The 11,036-nt window shown below is 37.9% G+C and overlaps 3 protein-coding genes across 5 annotated transcripts; 2 read left to right on the forward strand and 1 right to left on the reverse strand.

Annotated features, from left to right (window-relative positions):
* The first annotated feature begins 1,274 nt into the window (after positions 1–1,274).
* LOC103928325 (GDSL esterase/lipase At1g54790) lies at positions 1,275–4,728 on the forward strand. Of its 2 annotated transcripts, none has more exons than XM_048577045.1 (4): positions 1,275–1,546; positions 3,501–3,868; positions 3,960–4,230; positions 4,342–4,728. In XM_048577045.1, the coding sequence occupies exons 1-4, from the start codon at positions 1,303–1,305 to the stop codon at positions 4,608–4,610; spliced, it is 1,152 nt and encodes a 383-aa protein (XP_048433002.1). In that variant the 5' UTR covers positions 1,275–1,302; the 3' UTR covers positions 4,611–4,728. The 2 variants fall into 2 exon arrangements, with proteins under 2 accessions (XP_048433002.1, XP_009335632.2); XM_009337357.2 differs by lacking the exon at positions 1,275–1,546 and adding an exon at positions 3,082–3,362.
* Positions 4,729–4,842: 114 nt separating this feature from the next.
* Positions 4,843–6,681, reverse strand: LOC103928327 (UPF0603 protein At1g54780, chloroplastic). The gene is made up of 3 exons (XM_009337358.3): positions 6,247–6,681; positions 5,823–6,015; positions 4,843–5,270 (listed from the first exon to the last, which is right to left on the reverse strand). The coding sequence occupies exons 1-3, from the start codon at positions 6,679–6,681 to the stop codon at positions 5,023–5,025; spliced, it is 876 nt and encodes a 291-aa protein (XP_009335633.2). The 3' UTR covers positions 4,843–5,022.
* Positions 6,682–7,498: 817 nt separating this feature from the next.
* On the forward strand, positions 7,499–10,694 carry LOC103928328. 2 transcript variants are annotated; one of them, XM_048577060.1, is made up of 7 exons: positions 7,499–7,861; positions 8,309–8,388; positions 8,615–8,675; positions 9,477–9,534; positions 9,759–9,816; positions 10,076–10,160; positions 10,282–10,694. In XM_048577060.1, the coding sequence occupies exons 1-7, from the start codon at positions 7,535–7,537 to the stop codon at positions 10,372–10,374; spliced, it is 762 nt and encodes a 253-aa protein (XP_048433017.1). In that variant the 5' UTR covers positions 7,499–7,534; the 3' UTR covers positions 10,375–10,694. The 2 variants fall into 2 exon arrangements, with proteins under 2 accessions (XP_048433017.1, XP_009335634.2); XM_009337359.3 differs by having other exon boundaries at positions 7,500–7,861; positions 10,076–10,148.
* The last annotated feature ends 342 nt before the right edge of the window (positions 10,695–11,036 follow it).

Below are 11,036 nucleotides of genomic sequence, written 5' to 3' on the forward strand. Positions count from 1 at the left end.
ATTTACAAGAAAAAACAGAGTAGAACGACATCGTTTATCCCTGCCCAATGAAGGTGGTTTGGTCCGATTCATTCTATTCTAAAAACTGAAATATTAACCCGAACCTGGTCCGGTCTGATCAATTCGACTCGGATTGGGTGTGAACCTATTCGTTCTTTTTTATTGGATTATCCTATCATCACTTGACACGAATCTAAACTTAACATTAACACGAATTCATTAACGAATTCAAGAAAACAATGAGGAGATTAGTATTTTCATACTATATTCAAAATAAAATTGAATTATAATTTAGGAGAGAAATTTTAGTAAGAGCGTTACATAGTTAGACATGTACTGTTAACCACTAAAAATTACCATATCGACACATGTTAAGCCAAATGTATGAACATTTGTGAAAAAGAGTGAGGTCAAGATGAGCATCAACTATCTATTTTTACAAGGCAACGTTATCACTCTAGTTTACAAAGATGAGCATTAAATATTTTTACTTCTTTACAAACCTCTTTTAATTTTCGAAGTCAAATTGAATGAATTAAAAAAGATTGGTAGACAAAAAGTACAAGGTTGGGCGGGAGATAAAAAATGATATGTGAATAGCACTACTCAATTGTTAATGCAACAGAGCAGACACATTGTATTAAGCTTTTAGAAGAGCACGTCTTTAGATTTTTGGTCTAATGGGACTTGGAAACAAAATCTTAGATGAATCACAAAGAAGGGGAAAAAAAGTATATGGTCCAATATCTTAGTAGATATGGTGTTGTTTCAACTCACTGTCCCAGGTTCGAAACTCCCCTCTCTTAAATTATTGTAATAATTTCGAACTCTTTATAGGAAAAAACAGAAAAAAAAAAGTTTTGTTAGACGTTTTCAAAAATACAAGTTTTGAGCCCTTGCTTGCTCTAAGGTCCTTCATGTAGTTCTTGCTTCAAGTAGTAAAGAATCCCATCTGGTTCTTCAAATTTCCAAATACACCCTTAGAAGCCGTCTTATTACGGGGACTAATTAGCCACATATAGCTGTGTTCGTACATTTAGATGTGGCTAATTGGAGTGCATGAAGGGTAGAATCGTAATTGAACAATTAAGCTTTGCTTTTTTGGCAATATTTGCCTTTCCGAAACTCAAAGGAAACACCTTTTTTGGGCAAAGAAAAGGGAAAACGTGGCTTTCCACCAAAAAATAGGAAAGAAAACTTTGGGTACATTACCCAAAACAACCCTATAAATACACACTCACATGCACAATACTTCAATCACATTGCAGCTTCTCTGTCCTAAGCTTTCATATTTCAACATCCATGGCTGCCAAGAACTACATTATTCTCAGAATGTTTGCCTTGCTGGCAACTGTTTTACCGGCTGCGAACTCGATAAAGTTCAGCTATCCGGCGGTTTTCAACTTCGGGGATTCAAACTCCGACACCGGGGAGCTTGGTGCTGGGCTTGGTTTCAACCTTCCGCTGCCTTATGGACAGAACTACTTCAAACCTCCGTCATCATCGGGGAGGGCTTCCGATGGCCGTCTGATCGTAGATTTTCTGAGTAAGTTTCCGGGCTTATTACTCACATGCACTACTTGCGGGTGTTGACAAACTTCTATGTATCTCGTGCATGCATTATAATATTATACTAAAAATATGACTTTAACCCTTTAAATTTAATTTTCTCTGCATAAAACTCGACATAAGTTTTCTACTCGAATTTTATATTTGTAGGAGAAGTATTTTCAAATTATGAACATACATACATCTATAGTGATGATATTACATTGTCATCTTATTTGTAAGTATTATTATTAGAACTCAGCTTATTTGTCTGGGAGTGAAAAAAAAATGTTTGGGAAAGTGGAATTAAATTACTAAATAAGCTTTAAATTATTTTTAGCTTCAAGTTTAAAATTTTTTCGGTCGTAGATTATTATTATTTAATTTATTATTATTGACGGAAGAGGTTGAAATTATTACAATAATTAAGAAAGTAGAGTTTCGAACCCAAAACGCCTAGGTAAAAACCCAACATCCTATCCATTAGGATAGCGGACCACATGCAAGTTCCAATTTTATCAGATGTCCCCAAAGAGACTCGTTAGTATAGATTATGAACATAGGTCTATTTGTCTAAATTATATATATATATATGTACATATATTACATGGAAACATAATTTGTACACATTTTTTCTTTGCTTGCACACTCATGTTTATTTTTATTCTTTTAAATTTATTCAATTCAACGATGATAAATAATTATAGATGCGTAAGAAGAGTAAAAGAGTGTGCAAGTTAAAAATCATTTTCATATTATGTTTCGTTTAATGTGTTGATTAACTTTCTCCAATAAAATATTCAATTTAAAATTCAGATGATTAAACGAGGAATGCCAAAAGTCAAAGCAAACTTTTTAAGCTTTCGCTATGCTCATAAAATTGGCTCCATATGACACATGATGCATCACTGTGTTTTGGTGGTTGGTACTTAATTAACACATCCGTGAACATCAAGTCTCTTCATCCATGGCTACGAAAACTTCGACCCTCCAAATTTTCACCTTATTTTCCATTTTTCTACCTTCTTGAAACTCAACCAAGTTCTACTACCCCACCGCTTTCAACTTCGGCGATTCAAACTCCGACACAGGCGTGCTTGCTGCCGGCTGATTTCCAGCTTCCACCACCTTATGGACAGTCTTTCTTCAAAACTCCATCTGGGAGGTTTCATGATGCCCGTCTCCTCATAGATTTCTTCTGTAAATTTCTCACAATGCACTTTTGCAATGTTTTTACTTTACCCCACAATTTTACGGTTTATACCACTTTCACATTTGTATGCATTACACATGTAAACGTTTATGGATATTGTTCCAAACATGAGTTACGTCAGTTGGTTAAGGCAGTCACCCACCCCTTACATGTCAATTTGAATCCTCATTCTCATAAATTTAATATCACTTTTGTCTTGGCCCTTTGGCTTTCCACATGTGAAAGCAGACCACCAACTTACACTTGAGCACCACTACTGCTCACCAAACAAAAACGTATCGTCAAAGGCTTCATAAAGTGTATATATTTTTCTGTTGGTTTGTTTGCATTGAAGTGAAAGCAACAGCCTAAGAAGTAAGAGAACTTATGGACACCAAAACCTGCGTCATCCAAATTCTCACATTGATTTCCATCTCCTTACCTCTTTCCAAATCCATCCACTTCAACCACCCTGCCGTTTTCAACTTTGGCGATTCGAATTCCGACACTGGCAATCTTGTTTCCGCCGGCATTGAGAGCATTCTTCCTCCTTATGGACAATCTTATTTCAAAACCCCATCTGGGAGATACTCCGATGGCCGCCTCATCGTTGATTTTCTTTGTAAATTTTCAATTTTGTTCCCTCCTAGCTTTTTTCTACCGCATTTAATTCATACATATATTTCTAAGTCTATGGTTTTAGCACTTGTACATTTTTGTGATGAACGTGTCCTTATGTTTTGTGTCTAACGTTTTGCAGTGGATGCAATGCAGCTTCCATTTCTCAATGCCTATCTGGATTCCGTTGGCCTGCCAATATTCAAAAAAGGTTGCAACTTTGCCGCGGCAGGGTCAACGATACTTCCAGCAACTGCAACATCCATCAGCCCGTTTTCTTTCGGGGTCCAGGTCTCCCAGTTTTTTAGATTCAAAGCTAAGGTTCTTGAATTGCTAGCTAGAGGTAGGAGCTTTCCCAAGTATCTGCCCGCGGAAGTTTTTTTCGCGAAGGGGCTCTACATGTTCGATATAGGCCAGAATGATCTCGCTGGTGCATTTTATTCGAAATCATTGGATCAGATTCTCGCTTCCATTCCAATGATTTTGACAGAATTCGAAACAGGAATAAATGTCAGTACATTAACACAACAAGGATGATCAATAATTTGAATTGAAAGATGACATCCACCTAACATTCCTTGTTTTTTTTTTTTCTTTTCAGAGATTATATGACCAAGGAGGTAGGAACTTTTGGATACACAACACGGGTCCTCTCGGGTGCTTGACGCAGAATGTTGCCAAGTTTGGAACTGATCCTTCGAAGCTTGACGAACAAGGATGCGTCAGCGACCATAACCAAGCTGCTAAACTCTTTAACCTGCAGCTTCATGCCCTCACCAAAAAGTTGCAAGGCCAGTACTCGGATGCAAGTGTCATTTATGTTGATATCTTTTCGATCAAATCTGAGCTCATATCAAATTATTCGAAAAATGGTTAGTACATCTGAGGACCTTAAAATTCTTCGTTGTGAATTTTACCGTATATGCGTAGTTACTTTCTGTTTTAATCATCTCATATCTGATGTTTATGAATTGTATCTGCAGGATTTGAACAACCTATTATGGCTTGCTGCGGGTATGGAGGTCCACCGTTGAACTATGACAGTCAGATTACCTGCGGACAAACGAAGACCTTGAACGGAACAACTGTCACAGCAAAAGGATGCACTGATAGTTCTGATTACATTAGTTGGGATGGAATTCATTACACCGAAGCTGCGAACCAGTTTGTTTCGTCAAAGATACTCACCGGAAAGTATTCTGATCCGCCCTTCTCGGACAAAATGCCTTTCCTTTTGAAGCTCAAGTTCTGAAGCCCCAACATGTTTTATTTACATATTTTAACATTTGTCTGGTATTTGTAAGGCTAAGTCTTTAATGTAGCAGTAAACCTTAAGTTGTCACAAATTTATACAGAAATTCCATTTCAAAGTCCGGCACTGGATGCATGTTTCTCATTTAAAAATTCATCTGCATAAGCAGGTATACACCGTTGCATCATACGCAAGCAGACAGGTTGTGGCCGAAAATGAAAGCATTCGCGTGTAATCAACTCAGTTCGATTATATTTTTACAAATATCAACAAGAACCATGTTCCTTTCTGATTTCAAGTCTCTTATCAACCATTTTAATATGATCGATTTGTACAACTGCATGTTATACATGTTTTCGAAATTTATGGGAAATAATGGAAGACGAATCTAACTGATGAACAAGTTCCACTCTTATTTCCTTGAGACATAAGCATAGTATTGTGCCATAGGAACAACAAAGGCAATCACCAGCAATCCTCCAACTACAAGAGTGAACTGCCCACGTTTCTCTTCCGTCTCCTCCTTGGTTTTGAAGTTGGATTCCCGTTTGTTTTCGTTAACTTTGGGTCCGCCAGGATCTGGAAGTCCGTTAATCGCAGCAACTAGCCGTTTGGCACTGCTGGAAATGGCTTCATTGTACTTTTCTTCTGTTGCCAAGACTGCAGTCAACACATCCAATAATCTCATCAACTTAGCTGAAAAATTCTTACAAACTAAAGCAATGGCGTATCATGTATGGAACTATCGGACGGGTAGTCCTTCACCAAACATTTTGCAAAGGCTTGCCGTGCGCGTGGTGCCCTTTAATTTGCAGGAACTGTTCACTTCAACAGTCTTATATGAGCACATCTAACATTTTTAACTTAAAAAGGAGCTCCGAGTTAAAACTTCTGTTTCATTGGATCGTGTATACTAAGCTACCCGAGTATCCCCATCCTCTAAGCTAAAAATTTATGCCAGATGAATTGAAATTGTTGTAATACTTGTGTGCTTTGAGTTTTGGTTTAATGCATTACCATTCTCTACTCGGTACTCATATTACATTTCTCTGCTTTCCGCCACCCGACATTTCAATCGAACAAAACTAGTTCAACTCTCAGTTACATATTATATATGATCTGAATCACGCTCAGAAACTACGACTTGACACAAAATATTAGTATCGTAAAAGAACAGTTGCTTGAAGTAAGAAAAGTAAAGACATTAGTTACCAGGAAGGTTTTCGGACACAGTTGCATCAAGGATACTTTCTCCAACAGCTTGAACAAACGCAGGACCACCTGTGACCGCACCTTCTTTTTGGCTGGTGACGAGCACAACAATGCCCTTATTGTTGCCTTCTTCAACAGAAGGGTACCATTTTTCCAAAACTTGGTCAGCATACTCAAATGCATCAGCTTTGCTCTGCAACCAAATCGTAAAAAATTACAGTGTCCGTTAATGTATGACATACTTTTGAATTTAACGGTTGGATGTGCGGTGAAATACTCTAAGGAATTTAACAGTCGAATGTGAGTCACTTAAAACACAATGCATATGAAGTTAAAAACTCAAGAGTGTATCCCAAAAAGGTCAATATTCACAAAACTCAAAACAAACATATTAACAAAACTTAGAAAACAGAAACAAACTTACAGTGAGCTTTCTAACAGTGATGAAATTGATCCGGAAGTTCTTCTTGTACTCCAATTCCTGCATCAAATTCTTTATATCCGCTTTGGTCACGCGGCTAAGCACGCCAGCATCATCAAAAACATAGGACTCTTTGGGGGGTCCTTCATTGAGCACATCAAACTCAGATGCTAGTGCATTGCCATCAGGCAAAACCGGGCAGAAGTTTAGTGCCAAAGAAAGTGCAAGAGCGGCTAGTCCTTGCTGAGCATAAGAAACCCAATTTGTGGGTGTTGGGAGAGATGTTTTTGGTGATTGAACTGAGTGATTTTTGAGGCTTGAAGTGATGAGGAGAGGCTTGGGATTGGGTTGGAGGGAGGGGGGCAAAAGGGTTTTGAAAGAAGAAGGTTTTGGGTTGAAGAAAGGAGAGAGTGAGGGAGAAGAAAGAATGGTTTCCATTGGGGGGGGGAGAGAGAGAGAGAGAGAGAGAGAGAGAGACCAAGGAATTTTAGGAATGGTGAACCATGAGAGGAGAGAGAGGAGGGTTTGATTTTCTACATGTTTTTGTGTTATTTTTGGGTGGTTTGGATTTGTTTTTGTTTTTGTTATTGGATTGGTTGGCTGAACTTGAATGTGGATAACATGGAAGCTCTCTGTTGGTTTCAAAAGTGGCTTCTTGTACACGTCACTTGTTTGGTTGATATAGTTGAGCCTTGATAGCAAGGGTAATAATGGAATTTACACATAATTGTAACCTTGTGGGATTCAAATCCTCTACTCTTGAGTTTTCTGTGAGAATATGATTGACCTAAAATTGTAAATTTATTGGCTTAAACGGTAGATATTATAGGTCAATTTATTGAGTAAATTAGTCATACCGTATTATCATATCATTTTATTAAGAAAATTAAAATGAGTGTGAAAATCAAGAAAGGTATGTGAAAAGTAAAAATAAGTGTGTAGATAGACTATCCTTTTATTAAGAGTCATAGAGATTGGAATCAACTTTTTTTTTTTTTTGTTTTTTTAATGTCAAACGATAGATTTTGTTATATTAGATGTTAGATTAGCCGTCGTCATGCAAGAATTCAACACCCTATTTCAGGATCAACTTAGTTCAAGTGACCAATTTATAGGCAGAAGTCTCGATCCTTTTGCACACTATATTTTAAAAGACCAAACTGCCCTTTTCATTATCCAAATCCTTAAAACCAACTTTCCCAATCCTAAAATACATAAAACCCCCAAATCCTGTCCCCACATTATCTCCCTCCAAATTTTCGACAGCCATGAATGCCATCCTCATTCTCTCATGGCCATTCTTCTTCTCTCCCTCTCTCCCCACCCACCAAATCCTCCCCAAAACCCTAATCCCACCACCCCAAAACCCACAATCTCTCTCCCCACCACCACTCCCACCTCCTCCAAAAGAAACTTGATCCTCAAGACAACCTCCCTCTTCCTCATTTCTCTGACCCCTCAGCAATACCCAGTTGCCCATTCTTCACCACAAGCTCCACCGCCGCCTCCAAGACCCGCCCTTTCCGGCATCTCCAACACGAAAAACTGGTTCCAGTTCTTCGGCGATGGGTTCGCCATTAGGGTCCCACCCCAGTTTCAGGACGTTCAGGAGCCTGAGGTAACATTACATTCAACAACTTTGAAGATTTTGTATTTTCTAAGTTCCTAAGTTTCTCAAAAATTATAGTTACATTCAATATGTTTTCAGTACTCTGTGAAAGGTTCGAACTTGCATATGTTTTGGCATCCACTTGTTAGGCTTATTTTTTGGATTAGAGAGATAATGTTAGGCTTAAGGGGGAGCTTCATTCTGTGGATTATATACAAAGGGTTTATGATTAGCAAAGTTTCTGGGGCAGTTCTCTTTCGGGTTGATTGCATTTTTTTGTAAAGTTACTTGATATTTTTTTATCCTGACATCAGAAATTTCAGATATAGATACTTCAGAGTTCATTTTTTTGTTTCTTCAAGTTGATTGCTGTACCAGTAAATTAGGATTTGGTAAATGTAATCTCGAAATGTTCACAATTTCCTAACTGGGTGCGGCATTGTGTTTTAAATCTAGGATTACAACTCGGGATTGTCCCTTTATGGAGATAAGGTAAAGCCCAAGACCTTCGCGGCGCGTTTTGCATCTGCTGATGGGTATGCCATTTGTATAAGTTCCCTTCTCTTCAAAGATTTTGTTAACTTGTTTGTCTCAGTTTCGTCTAAATTTACACATTTAAAGCTTTTTTCTTTGCACAAAGCAAAACCAATAATGTAGAACAGTTCTTTGACAAATAGTTTTTGTTTTCGGGCCATGCTTTCCAGGAATTTGTATCAGTTTCAGTATTTATTATGTTTTTCTTCTTGTTATTGGTTGATGCAGATATGAGGTTGTGAGTGTTGTTATTCGCCCATCCAATTCACTCAAGATCACCTTTTTAGAGGTTGGTAGTGACAGTCACTGATTTTTCTTTATATAACTTGTCCTGTACCGATTTACTCCAAGGTTCTAATAGGTGCTAGTCGGGCGGCGGGCAGGGGCCTAGTGCCTAGGCATCTAGGTGGGGTAGGCGGACTCCTTGGTAGGTGTAGGTACCCTTTTCTTATTTTTTAAACGCCTAGGAATTTATTGTGGCGGTGGCCATCCAACTAGCAGCTAGGCGGGGCCTTTTAGAACACTGATTTACTCTATGGCTATATTACTAGAGCATGTCTGTGCACACGCATGAATTAACAATATGGTACTGCATTAATTTGATGAATCTTGTGCCTTTTTCTTATTCTCTCCCTCGCTCTCTCTCGTTATTTGTTTTGGTTTGTAGCCACTGTGTTTAATTGTTTATTGAGGTGGTATCTGGCCAAACCGAATGTTTTATGGACATAAGGGTAGTGTTATTTTTGCATAGTCATACTAATATATTTTTCTGGTGTTATTTGTGTGAGGAGATGGCTGGTGGTGTGGAACTTTTACAGTTATATAGACATACTTTAGCTGTTTATCTCCTCTTAGGTTGGTTTTTGACTGGAGTTTGTCATCCAAATCTTCTCATTGCATGTATGGTTTCAGTTGATGGTTTTAGTCTTAGAATTGGACCTCTCTCTCTCTGACTTCCTCTTCAGCTCATGTATCTCCTTCCTATATCGTCATGAATCCACATTAGGCGATTCCGTTATGTTCTCTTTCTAAATTGCTTGATAAATGCTAACGTAAGACAAATTCATCTGATACATGCTAACTTGGACAGGCCAAAGACATAACAGATTTAGGTTCCTTGAAGGAGGCAGCAAAAATCTTCATTCCAGGTACATTGTAGCATGGTTTCTGTCTTCTCAGCCTCTGATTTGGTAAACCAAAAAATACGGTTTAAAACTTTAATTATACATAAGCGTTGATCCAGATTTGCATTCTGCTTGTTCTAAATTCTAGCGTACGAGAATGTGTATAAACCTATAGTTTGCTTCTCTCCTTATCCTCCTTCAGCTATGTCTTGTATTGATTCTTATTCCTAATCATTCTGCAATTGCAGTTGGATCAACTGTATACTCTGCCCGAGCTATAAGGATAAAGGAAGAAGAAGGTTTTAGGTAAACTCGATTTTGCTTTCTTTTCTCTCAAGAAAGAAGTCATGCCTGTCATGCTATCACGTATTCTTCATTCCCTACGCTTAACTGACTATAATGAATTCTTGTCTGTGAGTACACTACTTGGAAAGCTTCTAAGCTCCGCTCCATTTGTAAGATATTGTCGTTGGAACAACGTGTGGAACCATAGCTTCTTTTCGGATGTTTTTGCAAATGGTATTTGCAATATGTGTCTTGATATATGTTGTTCAACACGTTTCAGGACTTATTATTTCTACGAGTTTGGTGTGCAAGAACAGCATGCAGCTCTTGTAGCTGCTGTTAACGGTGGAAAGGTTTGTCAACACGTAGTTTCGAAACATTCAAAACCCTACCTTTGAACTTGAATACTACAATCTCATAGAATCGTTCGCGCAAAGGTTTCTATATCTTCGTCAAGTTAACAGTTCTCCCCATTTTCTGTTATAGACATACATCGCTGGAGCAACTGCCCCGCAGTCTAAGTGGAACGATGATGGCGTGAAGCTTCGCTCGGCTGCTATATCCATGACTGTTCTATAGTCGTTTATGAATGTCGAGTTTGAAAGGCGGCTTTCAGCTTAAATTTTTTGAAACGTATACGATTCAGAGTCACCTGGAGACGGTGTGGAAGCAGAATAGCTTGTATCAAAAACTTACAGTCGAGGGTCCTCGCATCATTGTTGAGATTTTACAAGGGCATTCCTTGTCGAAACTATGTTGACAGTTTGAGCTCTGTGCAGTTCTTTCGAGTTCTTGTTCAACTCATTAGCTTGTCACTCTGATCATTACTGGTGATTAGCTCCGTTTTAATTCGAGCTTTGTTAAACTAATGTAATTAAAAGTAGGCATTTTAGCTAAAATGGTTTTTGAGATTCGCAAAACTCCTCATTTTGGTTCCTAAGATTTAAAATCGATAGACCTGGCTCCTGATATTTAAAGTTGATAGAACTGATTCTGAGTTTGTCTATCATCAATCATTTTGGTCATTTCGTAAAAAATCTCTATTAAATAAGGAAGAAAATGACAAAAATACATTCAATTCTTGTTAAACCATTTTGGCCAATTGTTTTTTAAATTGGGGTTGTTTTTTTTTTTTTTTTTTGGCATTTTAATCTTATTTAACAACGATTTTCAACACCATAACCAAAAAGATTGATGATAGACAAACTCAAAAAAGAGTTCTATCAATTTCAAATCTCAGA

Source organism: the organism of the source record quoted next, unplaced genomic scaffold (genome assembly GCF_019419815.1).
Source record: "Pyrus x bretschneideri cultivar Hongxiangsu unplaced genomic scaffold, Pyrus_bretschneideri_v1 Contig11, whole genome shotgun sequence".
Lineage (NCBI taxonomy): Eukaryota > Viridiplantae > Streptophyta > Magnoliopsida > Rosales > Rosaceae > Pyrus > Pyrus x bretschneideri.

Coding starts and splice junctions, on each gene's coding strand:
- LOC103928327 (XM_009337358.3), bottom strand. CDS start 6,681: ATGGAAACCATTCTTTCTTCTCCCTCACTCTCTCCTTTCTTCAACCCA. Junction 6,016..6,246: donor TCACTGTTAGAAAGCTCACT/GTAAGTTTGTTT, acceptor ATTTGGTTGCAG/AGCAAAGCTGATGCATTTGA. Junction 5,271..5,822: donor TGTGTCCGAAAACCTTCCTG/GTAACTAATGTC, acceptor TGTTGACTGCAG/TCTTGGCAACAGAAGAAAAG.
- LOC103928325 (XM_048577045.1), top strand. CDS start 1,303: ATGGCTGCCAAGAACTACATTATTCTCAGAATGTTTGCCTTGCTGGCA. Junction 1,547..3,500: donor TCTGATCGTAGATTTTCTGA/GTAAGTTTCCGG, acceptor AACGTTTTGCAG/TGGATGCAATGCAGCTTCCA. Junction 3,869..3,959: donor AATTCGAAACAGGAATAAAT/GTCAGTACATTA, acceptor TTTTCTTTTCAG/AGATTATATGACCAAGGAGG.
- LOC103928328 (XM_048577060.1), top strand. CDS start 7,535: ATGGCCATTCTTCTTCTCTCCCTCTCTCCCCACCCACCAAATCCTCCC. Junction 8,676..9,476: donor TCAAGATCACCTTTTTAGAG/GTTGGTAGTGAC, acceptor TAACTTGGACAG/GCCAAAGACATAACAGATTT. Junction 9,535..9,758: donor AGCAAAAATCTTCATTCCAG/GTACATTGTAGC, acceptor CTGCAATTGCAG/TTGGATCAACTGTATACTCT.